The sequence below is a fragment of the Phalaenopsis equestris genome, unplaced genomic scaffold (assembly GCF_001263595.1).
Source record: "Phalaenopsis equestris unplaced genomic scaffold, ASM126359v1 Scaffold000201, whole genome shotgun sequence".
In the NCBI taxonomy this organism is placed as follows: domain Eukaryota; kingdom Viridiplantae; phylum Streptophyta; class Magnoliopsida; order Asparagales; family Orchidaceae; genus Phalaenopsis; species Phalaenopsis equestris.
In genome coordinates, this window is record NW_018164643.1 from 78,643 (window position 1) to 99,781 (window position 21,139).

The window sequence follows — 21,139 nt, forward strand, 5'->3', positions numbered from 1 at the left end:
AGGGCTAGGATTGTGCCATCACAATTTCAATCCAATGGTTACAAATAATTCTATACCTACCACACACACCTACCACACCTACCACACCTACTACACAATAATTTCATACCTACCACATATTCTAGAATAAGCTTATAGAAATTAAGCTTTATTTAAACAACTAAAACAAGTTTATATTTCAACAAAGTTGTTAAGTATGTGTAGTAGTGTTTTAATTTCATCTTCATTGTTTTGATTTTTTTCATGTTATGTTTATTCATTCATCTTTATGATAATTATTTTGCTTGTTTTTTTTTTCTTTTTGAATGACATATTTCTAGTTTTTGTTATGTTATGGTCCCTTAATATTTTCTTGTAGAGTTAGAGAAAGTGTAATAAGAGGGATGATGAAAGTCATGCTTTAGATTGCTCTTACACTAGAGGTATTGATCACAGATGGTTCAAGAGGACCTTTGAGGTTATGTTTGAGCCAATATTAGGAAAATTAGAAACTAGGTAGAAGAAATGATCATTTAAATTGGATATAATAAATATAGCTATGTCGATATTGAGGAGATCTGACGGTCTAGAGGAGAAGAGAATAATAAAGAAAGGTACGCCAACAGAATATCGGGAGGCTCACAAAACAGACTATATACATTTAGACCAACCAAAACTCACAAAGCCAATCAGATACATTCAGACGAACCAATGCCTGCAAAGTTGACCAGATATATGTAGACAAACCAAGGCCTACAAAGCCGACTTGATACATTGCAATTGTAAAATACCAAAAATATTTTGTAGCGCACTCATGAAAGCAAGTTCAAAAATTTAATATCACTAGATTATACTCAATCCCCTATAAATAGAGGATAATTTCATGTACAAAAAGAAAAAAAAAGTTTTGATAAAATAGAAATGCTCATAAGAGACCCGAGAAGATCTCATTAGCCCCAAGAGGATAGTCGCTATGCACTCCTCCCTTCGTTTCTCCTCCTCTCTCCCTTCCTGCGATGTATTCTGTTAAGGTGTGATTCACAAAAAAATCATGATTCAACATCTTAAAAGATGCAGTGAGTCTGTATCATGCCAGAAGTAAGAAGAGGGGCAGCTTATGGAGAAGAAACTCAAAACAAAGAAACTGACAACATGGAGTGCACTAGAAAGTATGTGAACCTGCAGATCATGGAGTTGAAAGATCAAGTACTGGACGCCATACGATGTGCGCTGACTCAGGAAGAGAGCATTAACTTTTAGAGGAAGAATCAACATCGATACTTTGACTGTGTCAGGTAGCCATCAATCGACCGACATCAACTCATGCTCACTGAGGGAGGAGTGCCCAGTGACTTACCCTTTGGAGGCTAATGGGATCTTTCCAGTTCTCTAGTGAACTTTTTTATTTTATCAATTTTTTTTTTTCATTTTATACATGAAATTATCCTCCTATTTAGGAGAGTGAATATGATCTAGTGATATTAAATTTTAACCTTGCATGCTTTAATGAGACGTTACAAAGTATTCTTGGTATTTTACTGGTCTGATGTTTCCAATTGGCTGTGTAAGCTTTGGTTTGTCTGAATGTATTTGGTCGGCTTTGTGAGCCTTGGTTTTTCTAAATGTATTTGGTAGGCTTTGTGAGTCTGTAGTCCTTATCCTGGCAGACCTTCCTTTATCGTTCTTGTTTCCTCTAAACCTTTAAATCTCATTGGGATCAACGTGGTCATATTTTTTATACATATTTAGCTCCCAGATTCTATTATTTCTTGAAAATGAAATTGCAATAAAATTAAGAGATTTAATGAAAAAAATTGATCATATTTAATGACTCATTAATTAAACTCCCTCAATTTTCACATCATTTGTGCTCTATTTTCATTGCTACGAAGTACTCTCCTTGGGCCTTCAGATCAGCACGAAATGTTCGGTTGGCTTTGTTGGTTGGCTTTGTTAGTTGACTTAACTTAATTGGCTTTGGTTTTGTCTATAAATTAGACATTTTTTTCTTTTTAGATATTTGTATAGAAATGTGTAAGAAATTCTCTATAACTTTATAAACATGAAATAAAGTGAAGCTTTCAATCACTTTTTACCTTTATTTTAAAAATTTTACCTTACCAGATATTTTATTTTTCTTGTGATATATGTTCTGTTTGTGATAATCAATAAGTCAGATTTTATCAAAACGTCTTTTGTCAGTTTTATTGAATTACAATATGACTCAAGTATTACACTTCCTATGTCTTGTTTACTCGAATAGGTTGTTGCCTTGGAGGGCCGCACCTTTCACTAGGTGTATTAAGCATATCTTGTCACACCTTTCACGAGGGTACTGATCAAGCCTTGATGCTGGGGGATTCATACGTTACCCGTCGTAGATATTTTCGCTCATGAGTATGGAATCACCTCCAAAGCTTGAGTCATTTCAAGTTAAGAGATAAGTATTTACGATGTGTGAGCGTTGAGAATCAATTTTTATGAATTTTGCGATCAAACGATAATTCATCATTGTCAGACATTCAAGAAAATTGAACTAATTGGACATTGAGCGCTGCTATCAGTTTCGTTTGCTTAATTGAACTACTGCTAACAAGTCGGCCCGAGTACCCCGAGTGTCAATCAGATCTTGAACAAACTATTACATGAACTCCCAAAGTTCTCAGCGTCAGTCGAACTTGAGATTGTGTGCATAATTATAAAAATATTATATTTTGAGAAAATTGAATGCAATATTTGGAACAATAACCATTCTTATTGTCGAGTTGGGCAATGGTCAGAATATCGGTCCTAACTCCCTCGGTAGTACGCTGTCGGTCACTCGGTCATCCGAGTATCTCTGTAAGTCTTCAATGCAAACTAGAGTTGAGTTGAGAGGATCGTGTCTCGGTTCTCGCCTTTCTTCACTGACTGTTCTTTTAAGTTTATGGTGTTTGGCTTGCTCAGTTCTGGATGATGCGTGGGAGTTGTATTCTTCAACCGACATGTGACTATTGGTTAGTTCTAACAACTTCGCTAGAGTCTTTGGTCATCACATAATTAGTGTTTATCTTAATGGTTCCTCCTTCAGCCCTTAAGCCAGAGAGGCATGGGCTACTTCAGGCTCCAAGTCCCGCACTTACAACATCTCCTTTTGGAAGCATGTGACGAACAAACAGAGGCTCTCACTTTGTTCCTAGAAGATCTGCATGAGGGCCTATGAACTTTTATGGGGCTTTCAAGCTTTGAAATTTGCTCCAAAAATATTTGTTTGAAATTAGCAAACGATGAGATCACTTCTTGTGGTAACGTGTTGAACCACCTGAGGGCCGTTCCCCTCAACGTGAAGAAGAAAATATGACACTTCAGTACGTTGTTGATCCTCAACAGACAAACAGTCGATTCAAATGAGGTTATGTGGTTGGTTGGATCACAAAAATATTTGTTTGAAATTAGCAAACTGTCGATTCAAATGAGGTTATGTGGTTGGTTGGATCAATTGTGCCTTTATAGAATTCTAGTGTCGAGATCTTAAACCTCTTTGATTTCTTGGCTTCAGAGATTTTCCTAGAGAAAGCATTCTCTAGCTTTCGAGGAGCTTCAGCGTGCTTAAGCTAATGTCAATCAATTGGTGCAGCCCAACACTGTCAAAGTACGATGTTGGTCGATCGACTCTGACCTTTCTTCTCGGGAGTACTGCCCTCTTACCCGAGCCAGCGCATGTCGGATGGGCGTCCATCACTTGATCCTTAAACTTCTCGATGAACTTGTTCGTTCACAAAATCTCGAGTGTTTTTCATGTTGCTAGTGTCTCTGTTGTAGGTTTCTTTTCTATTGATTGCTCATCTTCTTGTCTGTGGCATAATCTACACTCACATGTAACACCTTTTAGGAGTTTGAATCCTAATTTTTCCGTGAATCACACCTGTAGGGAATAAATCCTAAGGAGGGAGAGGGGGAGAAATTGAGGGAGAAGTGCACAGTGACTTTCCCTCTCTGGGCTAATGGGGCCTTCGTGGGTCTCTTGTGGACCTTTTTATTTTATCAAAAAATTTTCCTCCATTTGTACATGAAATAATCTTTCTATTTATAAGGGATTAATTACAATCTAGTGATATTATATTTTTTGACTTTGCTTTAATAAAGGCTTTACCAAATATTTTTTTGTATTTTACAAGTACAATGTATATAGTCTGCTTTGTAGCTCTTGGCTCCTCTCAATGTCCCCAGTTAGCTTTGTAGGCCTTGGTTCTTCTAAAAATATTTGGCCGACTTTGTGAGCCTTGGCTCGTTTAAATGTATCCGGTCAGCTTTGTGAGCCTCCGGGCTTTCAGACCGTCGGATTTCCTTAGGATCAGTGTGACCATATTTTTTATATACATTATTATAAATAGGGTCAAGGATAACTTAGGAGTCTACAATGATTACTATTACTAAATATGTCCCTACATAAAATGGGAGCCAATATGTTGTGAATAGTTGTTGAGCATAAACATTAATGATAAGCTTGTGATGAAGATGCATCATCAGTGAGAATTAGAAGACCCAAATCAAATGGTGTTTGGTTGGCCTGGAGCTGAGAAAACTACGTGGCACTTATCATACATAACATCACACAAGTTTGGACATGATGAAATGTTGTTGGTTTGGTGAAGCTAGGTGAAGTCGTGTCATTCTATCCATGCTTGTAAATCATATTAATTCTATGTTTATTCAAGAGTGGGTTATATCCATACATGTTGACTGGAGACTTAAATCAACTTTAGGATCAATATCTCATTTTACAAAGGAGAAATCAAGCTCTCATCGTGTCCCATGTCATATTTTTTAGGAGTGAATCATCTAAGAAAATCTAAGTTTCTTTTGCATTTGTAACATAGATTCAACTTTTCATAATGTTTAAAACAACAAAGAGTATATTGTTTAATTCCTAGCAAAACCTAAGGCAACAACATCAAACTACAATTCATTTCATGTTGTGCAATAATTTAGCTTGTAGACAAAGACCTCGATGCATCAATTGTATGGTTTTGGAAAGCGATCAACAATGGTGATCGAGTCGACAGCGCCCTCAAGGACATGGCATTGGTTATGAAGCAACAAAATCGGCCTGAAGAAGCCATCGAAGCCATCAAATCTTTCCGACATTTATGTTCCAAGTACGCACAAGAATCCCTTGACAATGTCCTTATTGACCTCTGCAAGGTATACTATACCTTAAGTCTTATATACAAATATAATGTCTATATTATATATATGAAATCTTAAATCCTAACAGCTTGTCTCGTGCATGACTAGAAATGCGGGATGATAGAAGAGCAAATTGAATTGCTAAAGAAAAAACTGAAGTTGATATTCACTGGCGAGGCCTTCAATGGAAAGACAACTAAAACTGCTCGTTCTCATGGGAAAAAGTTTCAAGTCTCAATAGCCCAAGAGACTTCTCGTGTGTTGGTATGCGACTTCATATGTTTTATTGTCTCTATTGATTTTGAATAATATTCAAATTAGATCACCTACGTTTTGAAAATTATGTCCCAACAAACTTTGAAAATTTAACAATGAAAAAAACACCTTTTAGGTACTGAAAATGCTCTAGTAAACATTATTGCATGAATTTCAAATTGGCAGATTTCTTCATGCATAAATCACAACTAAAGACATCATGTAATTTTGGTGTACCACACAAATATATGATGTTATTATTTGCTAACACCTTCATGCCTTTGAAGTTTTTTCTTGGTGTACCACACAAATATAATTTCATTGGTATATCATCTTAATCATTGCTATTATTTGCTAACCCATACTCTTACTAATTAGCATACATCTAATTCAACTCTAATTACTATAATTAACATATGAGTTAACCACCCCTGATCTTAAACTACCTTGTGGGGAGAATTGTTGTAATGGGAGATTTGCATATAAACATACAACTCATATTCTATGTATTATCTAACACCTAAACTTCAAATTCTTACACACATTCCACTTTAGCTATGCATGAAATTGGTCTATTTCACTTTTTGAAAATTAAATGGCGGTATTTTAGATGTGACGTGAAAGATTTAGGCAATATAAATGTTAAAAAAAGCAAAATTTAGGTTTTTGATATGTAAATAAATAAGAATTGGGAGGTAAATATGTAAATGCCCCTATTTTAAGGCTTGTTTCCCCTAAGGACTAACAAATATTTCCTTAAAGTAACACAGACTAAGTCTGCATATTTGTATGACCTGATAGATTGCAATGTTATGCAGTTAATATAAATGATAGGCTAACAATTGTAGACTCATTAAACATATGAATTCAGGGAAACTTGGGGTGGGCATACATGCAACAAGGAAAATGTAGGGCATCAGAAGCAGTCTATCTCAAGGCACAAATGATCGACGCTGACGCCAACAAAGCCTGCAACCTCAGCCTCTGCCTCATCAAACAAGGCCGATTCGAGGAAGCACGAAGCGTTCTTCTCGATGTTCTGAAAGGAAGGCTGCCGGCGTCATCGACCGATGGCAAGATCATGAGGCGAGCGGCAGAGTTGCTCCACGAAACCGAGTTGCATTCACGACTCGGCGGTCAGAACTCGGGGAAGAACATGGAGGAGGAAGTGATGGAGAGGATCAGTGTTCTGATAAATGAATGGGCTCCATTAGAATCTATATTTGATCACAGTGCTATCATTGAGGAGATCAGCCATCAAAGCGATGGGATTGCATGTTAAGTGTTCTGTAATTATATATGTAGATAGGAAGATGTTTATCAGATAGTTCTGATGCATTGTTTGTTGTCTCATGAATAAGGGTTGGGCGATGTGGGACTAAAGTTTGTGAAGATGGAGGGAAGTTGATTTATATAGTTGAAAGTTTAGACATATATTTGCATGTTCATTGTGGTTAAATACAATACTTGTAAGAGGTGCTTGCTGTAAATAACTTCTTTATATAACACCACATAGTGCAAGTTTTACTAAGTGTCCATTAAAATAAACTTGAGAAGCAAATCATTATAATTTTCATGCAAACTTTTGAAGACAATAGAATCTTTGAAAATTATGGAAAGAGCGGCGTGCTTTCGAGAGGGGAAAGGGCGAACACATGGTTAGGCGAACACGTGGTTAGGGCTTCCGCCTTCGGGTAATAAGGTTTTTAAATTTGTTTGTATATATTAATATATAAAAATAATATATCTATATAATATATTATATTAATTATATAACTTATATTATATAAATATATAATATCTATATTACTATTATAGTATATAAATATAGTATTATTAATAATTTATTGTACATTATAATTTATAGAATTTAATTTTTAAAATATGACAAATTTTTTTGAATATATAATTATTTTTTAAATATCATAAAATTTTAATATGTATTTATTTTAATTTTTTTTAATATTTCAAACAATAACGATTCGAACACGAACGAACGCATCACTGTTCGTGTTTGGTTCGTTTAACAAACCGAACGAAAAAAATTATTCGTGTTTGTCTCATTTGCTTATCGAACGAATCGGACACGAACTCTCTGACGAACTGAACATGAACTGTTCCCGAACAACGAGCTTCTCTAACAGCCCTATCGATAGATCAGCGACTTCTGCCCCATCCTTAAGAAGAATTCTAAGCCCCGTCGACCCCAAAATCTCACAGTAGTTCTAGTTCTCGAGGCGAAGCTGCGCAAGCGACCGGAAGCAATGCGGGGAAAACTCTTAAGCATAAAAGAAGGCCATTTTACATAAAAGATACTTTAATTCAAGTATTAGTTAGTACATGCCCCATTTTATAAATTTAATTTTAATAAATGGGAGATTTATGTAAAGAATAATTCTTATTAATTGATACTATAATTTTAATAAATTTATTTGCATAACATTCTATTATCCCTCAATTGCATCATTTTAGAAAAAAATTGATATAATTAATATTGTTGATGCAATTTAAGGATTTTAGTTATACAAACAAATATAAATTTTAAGTATCGAATATATTACACCAACTCTTGCTTTTAAAAAAAATATTATAAAAAACATTCAATGCAAGATTTTTTTTTTTTTGAATTTAAAATTATTTAAAAACTAATATTTTACATTTTATGTCAATTTATTTCTTATTAATTATCTCAAAAATACTTATTTTATTTATCATTTAACTATAATATTCACATGTATTAATATTTTTTTTCTCTCTTTTCAAGCTAAACAAACCAACCTGACTCGGCTCGAACTCAAACTCGTACAATCAAACTCAAGCTCAAACTCGATTAATTAATCAAGCTCAAATTGAGGACAACGAAACAAAAGCTCATTTCATCTTCAAATTTTATATGTAAAATTTCTATTTCATCACGACTAAGAGATGTTCATGATACCAACCCATATATAAATAGTCCCACACTCATTCACTATTTTTATAAATAAAAAATAATAATAAAATACATATATGCATATTTATTTAATTCATCTATGCATTAGAACACTTCAGCTAAAAATCCAAATGAACAGCACTTCATTCACTTGTAAGCCAAAAGAAGAAGAAAACATTAATTGAATTAAAAAAAAAGGGATAATTACATACTGACCACCCGAAACATTAATATTTACGACGTAACCACTCATTGATTTTTTTTTGACGAAGCGATGTATTTTATTTACACATGACGCGGTCGCTACTGCGAATTTGACAAAAATAAAATAAAATAAAATATATGGGTTAGAATTTTACCATAAATTTTGACATATTCTAGTAAGAATTTGAAAAATAGATGAAAGAGAGCGGTTGATTCGTAAATAGTAAGTTTCGGATGGTATTTATGTAATTGCTCCAAACATAAAACCTACATAAATAAAAGTAATTTTGACATTAAGCGCCAGTAACGCGAACACGTGTCATCTTACTGTAAAAAAATTAAAATAAAAAACCGCATAATTAAGCTCGCATAATGCATGGCTGCAGGTTCTTCACAGTAGTCTCATTGCTCTCCAGTCTGCACCTCCACTTGAGCTTCTTGCGCCAATCTGAACATGAGATAATTATCGAATAAATATTGAATCGGGACATCCAAAACCGTTGGATTTACTTTGAGATGAAAGCAATTTTAATTTTGTTTGATTTTTCCAGAGCCTTGCAGCAATCTCAAAGCTAATTTGACGGCTTTTGATGGACCTGCCTTGGCCTATAGTTTGGGGCATTTACATACATACCACGCAATGCATATGTATTTACAGACCTAACAAAAATAGCATAATTTTAACATTTTGAAAGTGAAATATATATATATATATATATATATATATATATATATATATTTATATTTTCACGCATAAATAAGATGACATATATATAAAAATTGAAGTTTTGTCTGTCGGGCATGTAAATACATAAGAATTAAGTGGAATGTGTGTAAATCTTCCTTGTAAATTTTTGCTCTGAGGGGGCTACAAAGTTGTTGAATTTACTTTGAGCATAATGCAAAAAAAAAAAAAAAAATGATTAAATTTTCATATATATTGCATTCAACTTGTTAAGATGCCATAGGTTGTGTAGAGCATACATTTCGGACGGGACGGCGGTGGAGCCATGGTTGTTTGAATCAATAGGCGGCTTGATGTCGGTCCGAACTTCTAAACTTGTTGGAACCTGAGGAAGAACAAGCAAAAGTCAGCCAAAACAAAAAGCAACTCATCTCATCATTAGGGGTGTAAACGAGCTGAGTCGAGCTCAAACTTAATTTAATGAGTTCGTCCAGGCTCATGAGCCAACTTGTTTATTATAAAAAGAAAAAAAAATAGTGTTAGTTCAAAGCTAGTATTATAATAAAATAACGAATAGAATGAGCAATTATAAGATAAATAATAAGAAATCACTTGATATAAAATACTGAAGATCAAATTTTTAATTATTTTTAATAATTCAGAAATAAAGTATTGAATTTTAATAATCGACTGCTCGACACAACAACATAAGAGTGAAGAGGAAAGACAAAAAGCGGGTCAAGATCACTAAAAACTCGAAAACATGGGCGATTGAGAGGGCCGAGGAGAACCATAAGAGCAAAGGGGCTAATTCATTGCTTCATCCATGACTTAATACTCAGTGGGCAAGATTTATAGAAAAGAAGATTTACATGCTTACCACTCTATTCTTAAGTATTTACATATCTAACAACTAAACTTTATTTTTTTATGATTATACCACCCAGTCTTTCATATCACATAAAAAAAAACCACCATTTTATACTTTTATAAAATGAAATACACATTTTCATAAGTAAATAAGATGGTATGTAAAATTTGAAGTTTAACTGTTAGACATGTAAAGATGTAAGAATGGAGTGGCATGTATGTAAATGTCTAAGACACTTTGTAGGGGGGGCATTTTAGTCCTAAATTATAGAAAAGTGATAATTTAGTCCGTAGACTCTTAATATGCTAAAATAATCCCAACGGAAGACTATTTTGGCCTCAATTTAAAAAGTCTGAGAACTAATTTGATACTTTTATAAACTCCGGGACTAAAATGGCCTAACGTAAACATCCGGGGGGCTATGTTGACAATTACTTAAAAATAAATAATTACCTACCATTCCATTCGAACCGGGGAGAGATAAGGTGGACATTTTGGGCAGCCGGGAGACACTTCTCAGAGTTCCCTGCAGATAAAAAGGCAAAAAATCATTTAGAAACTGCATGCTAGATTAAGGTTGGTGCAGTCTGTCTGGTCAAATTAAGAATGAACAATGGCCAAAGTGGGATTTATTAAAGTGGCTTAGATCACAAAACATCCATTCAATCAGAAATTAACTAGAATTAAATCAGGCCGTACCGTCTTGGTGAAAAAAAGTAAAAGAGAACATATTTAAAAAAATACTTCAAGATCTACTTAGCACAAACAAACCAGAAAATACAATTAATAGTAAGTCATAACCTTGTTTGCCCACATCAGCCCGCATGCGTTGCAAAGCGACCTTGGACCGCCCGGACCTCGACGCATTGCCGGTGTTAACTTTGCACTAATGCCACAATTCTGACAGCTGAAAGAGCAAAATAACCATGAGGGAGAATGATCTCCACAGAAGATATTAAACCAGGAAGTTCATAAATAATGTCTGAATAAAAAATATATATATATATTTCAAGGATGAAAATGCAATATGTGGCCCTAGGAATTACATCCAAATCATTCATTGTAACTATTTCTATTTCAGCAAGAAAAAAAAATCACATACTTTGTTTCACGAGGAGTATCATCTTGGCTTGAAGGAGGATCACAGCTTAAAGACGGTGATGACTCATCCTCGGGATTGGCCTTCCCCGCAAATTGACCTTTTCGCCGTTTCATCCTAAGTGTGTTTTAAGAATGTAAAAGATGGCATCATAAAACTGTAAAAATAGAACTACCAAATCAGTACGAGAAAATATGAAGTGCTTATAGCTATTTGCAACCAAGAATGCAGTCACATCTAAGAAAAGTACTAGTATTGCTTTGGACATGCTTAAACTACTGTGGATAATAAATAAAAATGACCAATATTTACATGCATATCACATAATTCTTATGTATTACATATCTAACATCTAACTTTAATTTTTACGTATATGCCACCTTGGCTATGCATAAAAAGGTGCATTTCACTTTTTAAGAATTTTGTGGTATGTATATAAATGCCCCATTTAAAATGTGGGGCATGGCTATTTTCCCAACATGCTTGGGATACTCACCAATTTGTAGAAAACCTGCCATGACTATTAACCAAACACAGATTTTGCTGCATATCTGTAAGGTATTATAATGTCATTGTCAGTTTTATCTTCCCTACAATTCACACATGCATGCTGTAACTTGTATCGATATGACCTCAAATAGTTTAGTGGTCAAGACAAAGGATGATGATGATGTTTTTATAAACTTTATTGCATCATATTGGTACCAATGCACATCGCATTATTATAGCAATGTCTAAGTTTTTTTTTTTTTGTTTATATAATTTTATTTTTATTTTTTTTATTTGTTTGGCTTTTTATTGTTTTTTCTTATTAAATATGAAAGGTTTTGAGCACTTGATCTCTAAATATAATTAAATTTAAAGCATTGAAAGTTTGACTAATAATCATGTTAGTAGACAAATCAATAATATATTCATTGGAACAAAATTTGTGAGTATTTTATAAAAGCCTAAGGCCAAGGCAGAAAGTTTCTTAAATGTGTCACAAAGGAAGCTTTCAGTGCAAAAACAAACTAGCATATAATTATTTTCATTTTATTCTTGAGATTGCCTATGAGCAGTTACTATTTTATACATCTCAATTGGCAAATTTCAAATCAATTCACATTTTCACATCAGAAAGCAATTTACACACGCATTCAACATATGATGCAGCAAAATTTATACATGCATACACTAAGTTGAGACCCATGTAGCATTTCAAAGGATAATCATCCGATGGCAGTGCTGACAAAGCTGTAACAGGCAAATATCATAATAATAATAAATCCAACTTCCTAAACTACCGCGACAAGACAATGGAGCACATTTCGTGGACTCCTATTCACAATTTTTGCCAGTCAATCTTTCTGAAGGTAAAAATTATATAAATACTTCAGCTGTTCCAAAAAAATTCTATGAAAATAATAACAAAGCTTACATTTTCAATAAAATAAAAATGGGGAGATCATGTAGACGAATAATTTCATAGAAAAATAACTTGGTCACATAAAAAGGCATTAGCAGTCTTAAAATAGCGAACAAAATGTACATAATAAAATTTTATTGATTGCCACTAATATGAAATTATATCCACATCCAATCTTAATTCCAAAATGAAAACAATGTTGCAGTCTTGCCACGATGAATTTGGCATAAGTAGAGGACTATATGGCTATAAGTTTGCTTAATGCTTAAGGCCGCATTATTAGAATGGAGAAGTAGCTTAAGACGAATAAGTGATAAGAGGATATCTTGGTGACTAAATCGATAATTTTTATAAAAGTACAATTAAACTGATGATATTGTATGAATTCAAAAGTTGGGTGGTTAATTGAGTATGAAAAAAATGAGAATATTAAGATGGATGTGGGGTATAAATAATAAAGGATAGACTGAAAATAACTACTACAACACAAGTTAGAAAATGGGCCACCGAAAGAAGACACGTGAACAAATGCTTGCCAAAAACTAATTCTTTCCCTGCATAATTTTTTATCTTAGACATCATGAATTATGATAAAAAATTAAAAAATAAAAACATTGCAATGGAGTGTTTTAACAAAATAACTTTTATCAGGAAAATTGAATCACATCCCTTCTAAATTGATATGAGAAAACACATAAACAAGTTCAGAGCAGAAGTAACATCAAATTTACATGTCGTTTAGGAAAAAGTTATGCTCAAGTCGCCCCTTCATTCTCATTCACGTCACCGCTAACAAAACCTAGATGGTTCCAAAGCCAGAGGTCTGACATTTCCAGAAACATAATGGGTTAAAATGCCAAAATAGTGCCTTTAATACTCAATCTCAGTTTCCAAGTAATTAGAAAAGCTAGGGATTTTATGAAAAACGCAACCTCCCATACCTGAGAGCAACCTCTTTTCTAACATCATATCGAATTTTCTTGTCAAAACATCGTTCCTTACGCTTTTCACGGAACCTAATAAGAGAAGCTAACCGTTTTGCTGGTATATTAGTTCTCCTTAATATATCATCCATTCCCTGGTTACAAACAAAAAGAAAAATATCAATACAATTTCTGGTTTGTAACCTGATGAAGCATTTAAAATTTTGAAAGATTTACATGCATACCACTCATTTCTTATGTATTTATATATCTAACACCTAAACTCCAATTTTTACATATATGCCAACTTACCTATGCTTTAAAAGATGTATTTCACTTTTAAAAGTTAGAATAGTGGTGTTCTTTAAGTGATATAAAAAATTCGGGTCGCAGAAATGTAAAAAGATAAATTTAAGTGTTAGATATGTAAAAACATAAGAATTGAGTGCTATGTATGTAAATGCCCCTTAAATTTTTAGGCATACCCTATCATCCTGGTTGCAGGCAAATGCTGAACTAGATATGCTAGTAGGCACTTCACACCCTCCCAATAGTAACAATACAGCTTGCACCTGCGGTTTAAAAGACCGTATATAAGAATACTAGAATGATCACAACTAAGAGCATTATATTAAGTACACCTGCAAAACCAAACAGATTTTCAGAGATTTTTTGCATGAAAAAGCTAAAAAACTTAGCCAAGTAACGCAATGACTTGACCTTTATTTATAGGAATATCATGAATAAGCAATGTCTGCAGTCTTCGCAGTACCAATATATCATGGATATAAAGAGAAGATAACCTAGTTGGTACCATCAATGGTTGCCAGGAAAATGAAAAATATATGCTCCGATCATTACATAGATCTTTGGCATTTTGAGACATAAAAAGTCACGGGTAACCATGTTACTTGTCATACTTTGGATGACTTCATAATTCATTAGACGAAATGCATTAACATTGTTACAGAGAAAAAAAAAAAAAAAACAACACATACTTAATGGGCAAAATGCATCACCAAAGCAATGAGTCCAAAATCTTATGAGGGAGAGCCATGGTACGATGTGCTAAAAAAAAAAAAAAATACATCTTTTGTAATATGTTTTATAGAAGCTTTACGCATTCCCTTCAAAGGGTTCTTAAAAATTTAATTTTTTTTTAGTTGAATAAAAGAAAAACGCGATGCAACTTGAAACTCGTTACCTAATTCAAATTTTGTATACTATCTTTATAATCGATCTGGTTGTTTTTTAAATACACCTCACGAGTTACAACTACTGCCCCCTGCTGCACTTAATTCAAATTTTCAAAGATTATACATACATAGTGCAACTCAAAAAACAAACAAGGAAGCAATCACAAAATAAACAAGAAAAATGTAAAAGAACAATCATGAAAAGACAAATTTGTTACTTCATAATGCAAGAAAAGGAGGATACAAAAATTTGAATGTAAGATTTTATTAACATCGTTAGAGAAATAAGCATTGGAATGGCTTCTTTTTCTTTAAAAGAAAAAAAATATGAAAGAGTCAAAAGCATGGAATTATAGATTAGTTAAAATTTTTTAGCATATAATAAATAAATTAAAAAAACACAGCTTGAAGAAAGTTTCATAACTGAATTGCCCACTTCCAAAAAAACTTTCCATTATTCTTTTTTTGGTTTCTTGACTTAAGTTAGTACAAATAGAAATCAACCAATTCTAATAAACAGAATAGCTTCCACTTCTCAAGGTACTAAATCTCTTGGCCACCATCCTCCTCACCTCTTTTGTTGATTTGTTATTTCCTAAACATTTCATTGTGATGCTCAATCCATGCACAGCCATTCTCATCACCACAAACCATTTCTTCCACTCTTATTCCTATCTTAATTGGCCTAAATCATAAAATAAAAGTAAAAAAATGTCTAGACAATAGACATCCACCATCTCCAATCTTAGTAAAGCATCATTATAATTGTTCCTCCCTGCTTATTCTATGTATATAAGCAATAAATTAATATAAGAAATCACGCTTGCATTGAAGTAGTTTAACCAACCAACTGAATTTGCTGAACTATTAACCTCAAACCCAAACTGTTCAATGGCTACAATGGTAAATAACTGTCTTTTTCAAGAGAAATATTAAGAAATAATGCAATTGTTTTTGGTAATGCAGCAAGTTGAGTAAGATGCTGCATTTTAAATGTGCAATCTTTATTGCATGTCAAAATGCAGTGTTCATTATGGGCTTCATCTTTGGTAGTAAAGAGAAAATGAAATAGTTGCGGATAAAGCAAAGAACTGTTATAAGTTTGGCACACCATTTCATTTAAATAATAGGTTTTTGCCATTTGTACAGCAAAATTCTGTAACTATGTGTTTATAAAGATGCAGATAAAATCAAACTGCATCACATTTTTATTTTATTATTTTATTTTTGAATTCATTGTGTTTTACTTTTATTTTGTTCGAATTCTACGTTTAATAAAATATATTAGTTATCCCTATTTATTCTGTTTAAAGATATGTTTCCACTCTGTCCCGGATAGCTAAAAGAGAAATTGAGGCGAACAGTGAGCTTTGCGAAGGTCATGAGTCTCATTGTCATTACCAAAATATCCTCACTAAACAACGCCATCGCTGACTATCGTCATGTTGCTGACACCAAAGAATCGAATCAGGAGTTTGGTGAAAGAGACTGGGATGAAGCTTGGCATTCCTTTTCCGTTGTCTCATCTTTGACTTTTGTATCCTCGGTCATCAATTTTCATCAACTTGTCTCCATCTTCTATTCCCTCAAATCTTGAATATGATTGCCCAGTTTACAAGCCCTGGGCAAAGAAGAGAGCTCAAGAACCTCTCGCCAACGTCGAGATTTGGGTTGAAAAAATAAATATATTTTAAAAGAATACAAAACACCTAAAACTTATTTTGAGTGCTTATGAAAACCAATTCACTAATTTTAAAAAAAAGCACTAACCTGTTTCAAAAATGTCGATATCTTTCAACACTATCCTGCACATTCCATTCATCGTGCCTACCATGGTAGCAAAACCAATGGCATGAACAAAACTTAAGTGAAAACTCCAATGACAGACCGACAAGATTTTGTGTACTACAAAGCTAACATTATTGACATTGATGCAATTTGATTAAGAATTTAGACTTTTAGAGTTCCTAATACAAGTAGAATGATGCAAGAAATCTAGAAATGTGAGAATTTTAATACAAAAGATAATGAAATGATTAAATAAATCCAAAAAAATCAATGATAAGCTCAAATCACAAAAAAAATCAAATAGCAACTTGATGTTTTAACAATTAAAATTCTAGCTGATCAAAGTTGAATGAAATAAAAAACTCAAGCAGGTCAATGACAAGATATTTAAAAGAAATTAGGGGAAACAAAAATAAAAAGTGTTCAACAAAGAGAAAAAAATTCAAGGCGCCTCTTACCAGTACTAAGAGATTCCCGAAAATTAGATGGTCGCAATTGTACCGCACAAACATGCACACAAGATAGAAAATTGGAATGTTTTTTCCATCAAAAGATGAAAAATTGCATGCTTAAGAAATTCTATAATAAGATTTTTCATCTCTACATTAGTAGATAATGTTCGAGAAAGCCTAATATGATTCTTAAAAATACAAAAATAAAGTTTGACTTTTAGAAATTGATCATTAAATTCAAACATTTAACTTGTGCTATTATCCACAATCAAAACCACACATCCTTTAAGGAACTCCACTGGTAGGTATTACATAACATTTGGAAACCCATCAACTCCCACAAAGCCAACTGTACATGTAATAAACATTGTGAAGGTAACTTTTATTGAGAACCTTTCCACCTGAGAATGATGTTGTTGAGAGAATATTATCATGCCTTAAAAATTGAGAACAAGTGCTTGTAAATTGGAATATTTATATTTATGATGAGATAAAAAGGTATTGCCCAGATAAGATATTCCACAAATATTTCTTTCTAAATGTACCAAAACTCCGTCTCAAATTAGAGCACATATATATTTATTTATTAACGATAAGTAGAGTATGAAACTTGGGAGCAAAGAGAGGACCAAGAAGGAACAAGGAGAATAAGATTATGAAGCATGAACTACCCCTATTGATGCAGAACGTCAAGCAGAGAATTATTATAGCCCCATCAAAAGATCAAGATCAAAGGCCATGAGAGATTCATCCAATATTAGAAAATTTTGAGGAAGTGCAAATTTGGTAAGTTTTCTGATTATATGCATTATTAAATCTTAAATACAAATATTAACTATTAATATTTAAATTTTAAAGCTTACCCTCCATGTGGAAGACTAAGTTTATCAATTTTCCTTACTACATTTGATCCTTGTTTGAAAGATAGAGTTTTGCCACTCCTTAATTGAAGTGAAAATTAGTGTGGCCCCAACTCCCTTCCTCTCTAGGTTTTTTTTTTTTTTTTTTTTTTGAATATATGATGTGTTGCTTTAAAAACTTTCTTTCATTAATGAAATTTGGGTTTTTATACATGAAAATATGTTAAAATTTAAAAATTTAGAACGTCATGCTTGATAACGTGTGCTTGATGATAAATCTCTTTGAATTTTTCTTGATGGAAGATCTAGATATCCCTCATATCAATCACTAAAACCTCTGACAATATCTCCTAATCTTTACATAATTTCCCTAAATTCTTTTGCAAGCTTTCCCCATACCCTATAGAAAAAAAAAAGAAGGGAAAAAAACAAACATTTCACAAGTCATTAGCCAAAACAAGACCATTCTCGACCTGGTTAAACTCTACACATCCACTATTTTCCAAGCTTCTCGAATTCCAAGCAAAGATCTAGATCAAATATTCACCAATGTAGCACCCACACTTCTAAAAATGTGTTGCACCCGTGTCAGACACATATCAGAAGCCGACACTCCCCCACACTTCTCCGACACTATAAAATATATGTCTGAATTTTTTTCTGACGCGAACACGTTCGGGACACACCTCAACACCACGTCGGACGTGTGCTTAACACTATTTCGAGAAAAGGAGAAACGGGAACAAGAAAATTATAAATACACATATAGTCTTAATTATAACTCATAATCAAAATCGTCAAATCTCTAATCACGTTAAAGCTCCCTCTAACATTCATCAAAATCAAGCATCAAAGGTGCATCTAATATTCGTCAAAGTCGAGAATTAGTAATTTCATTTTTGTACTCATATGATTTTTTAAATTTTAGTAGATAAGTTGGATTATAAGTTGAATAAATTCTTTTGAAACATTTTATATCTAATTTTAAAAAACTAAATTTCATAAGCATGAGGTTTTATGATATAAATTAAATTTATGAAGTTAAATTTTATTCTTGCATAATTTATGTTGTGATATTTTTAATAAAGAATAATGAAAAAATATATTTTTATATTAATAATTAATTAAATATAAAGTCGTGTCCATGAGTGTCCATGACATGTGGTGTCCTATTTTTGAAATTATAGTGTGTCCTGGTATCGTGTTTGTGTTCGTGCTTCATAGATATCCACTGATTCCTTAAATCGTTCTAATCCTCCCAACCTTTAAAGACACCATCAAGTCATTCCTTAATCGCATATTTCAAGACTATCCAAATCAATCCAAATTAAACATTAAACTAGTCCTGCCATAAGCAACACTAAACACCCTTATGCCTATTAGATTACCTCCAAATATATCATATCACGTATGCTAAACTTCCCCTAAAACTTCCAAGAGAATCCACACCTAAAACCCCCCTCCATCTCATAACCCTAAAGGTAAAACCTTAAAGAGCAGTCCTAAAGCTGCCTGGAACTAAGTCCTTAGCCGACCTTTTCTCCTTAGCCTAAACCCCACATAAAATTCTCCCACTTCTAGAAGTCTACTAAACATCCTTAATCACCAGCCACAATATTTAAATGCATTAGATCCACACCTCTAAGTCTAAGTCAACTCATTATCAGAGTGAAAACCTAAACTTTGGCATTCAACATAAGGACTTTTGGAGCTAGAACTTTAGGGAGTTTAATGAATAGCTAATATGATCTTCAGACTAGGGCTGTAAACGAGCCGAGCTTGAGCGAGCTCAGGCTTGGCTCGTGTTCGGCTCGTTCGAAATAGCTCGTGTTCGAAATCGGCTCGTGTTCGAAATCGGCTCGTGTTCGAAATCCACTCAATTTTGGAGTTATTAACATCCTTAAATCTACTATTTATTGCATTCGCGGTAATGAGATCATCTCACCATCGAAGCTTAGATCCAATTACAAAAACCCAAATTTGCTCACCACCGTCCAATTCTTCTGTTTACTTGATTGACCCTGACGAATAACCTCAATTTAAAGAGCTGGTTAATTATAGGGTTATGATTAATGGGCTTTATTGTCAAGTAATTATAGATAGTTAGATTGGTGTAAGGATTTAATTTATAGCTAACGTGCCTTTAGGAGTTCATGTAATTCTATAAATACGCTTTATTGGGAGTATTAAGAAAACAATGAATAAAATAAAATAACTTCTCTCTGTGTTTTCTGATCTCTTCTTTTCCACATCAATTTTAAAGTTGCTAACAACCTCAAATCTACCATTTATTGCAATAACCACCAATGAGGTCAACTCTCACTAAGAGCATCATTGATGCACATCCATTGTTGGGTGAGAGATAAATATCAGATTCTTAGATGTAGATAACTCTTAGACTCTAAAACTTGATTGAGGGAGAGAAATTGGCCAAGAACTCAGAGAATGAAGGCTCAATTCATTTCATTCATCATATCCTAATGTCTCAAAACAAAGGCAATTTATAAAATTACAAAACTCCTGAAGACTCTTATCTAGTCATAATACTCACTAGTTACATATAAACTACAGCACATAAAAACATGTTAATCTAATCATAATCTACACATCACATTTATAACCTGATATCATTGCACTAAAATCTTATTTCCATCTTCTTAACAATAAAACTATTAAAAAAAAACAAATCCTGCCCCAACTCAAACAAAAGACTGTCCAATTTCGTTGGAACCTGAGGGAAAAGGTGGTAGCTTTTTCGGTGTCGACAAAATGTGCCGATGGCTATGAGCAAAATAAATGGCAAGAACAGCACGAAGGTGTGAATTTCAACTATAAACCTACATTATTTACCATACTACAAATCCAACTTGTTCGCCATCCAAACTAACAGCGAAATTAACGAAGCATGCATCAAGTGTCAGTTAATTTCTCTAATGTGTGCAAAAAAACAAGCGTAATCAACAGAAATCTTCGGCAAACATTACCTTTTCCGGCGTCACCGAGTCAAAAACATAGACCTCCCCCTGAAACAACAGCGTGAGCTGATTAGGGTTCGAGCCCACAAGCTGCATCGCCGCATCAGCTGCTTCTTGCTCCCCCTATGCTCCCCCTCCTGATCGCCCGGCACGCCATCGTCCAACTGAACGGGAGCATCGCCGCCATGGTTCGGAGGATCGCCGGCAAAGGAAGCTGACATGTCGATTCCTGCGGTAGAAGACGACGGCGGTGATGGGAACGGCCGAAACCCTAGCGCCGAATAGTGATGATGCGATCACGGCCGCTGGGTTCGCTCGCCGGAAAGGGACGGCGGGGGGGACT

At 33.7% G+C, this 21,139-nt stretch overlaps 2 protein-coding genes across 3 annotated transcripts; one reads left to right on the forward strand and one right to left on the reverse strand.

The window, feature by feature from the left end:
* Nucleotides 1-4,950: 4,950 nt before the first annotated feature.
* On the forward strand, nt 4,951-6,904 carry LOC110022638 (protein SULFUR DEFICIENCY-INDUCED 1-like; the record flags this gene model as incomplete). The annotated part of the gene is given in 3 exon segments (XM_020721687.1): nt 4,951-5,163; nt 5,257-5,412; nt 6,275-6,904. Coding segments are annotated over 3 exon segments (780 nt in total), but the record flags the coding sequence as incomplete, so codon positions are not given.
* A 1,634-nt stretch (nt 6,905-8,538) lies between these two features.
* Nucleotides 8,539-20,909, reverse strand: LOC110022628 (GATA transcription factor 18-like; the record flags this gene model as incomplete). Of its 2 annotated transcripts, none has more annotated exon segments than XM_020721675.1 (8): nt 8,539-8,987; nt 9,524-9,609; nt 10,553-10,621; nt 10,897-11,002; nt 11,198-11,311; nt 13,544-13,680; nt 14,011-14,097; nt 20,806-20,909. In XM_020721675.1, coding segments are annotated over 8 exon segments (749 nt in total), but the record flags the coding sequence as incomplete, so codon positions are not given.
* Between the last annotated feature and the right edge of the window lie 230 nt (nt 20,910-21,139).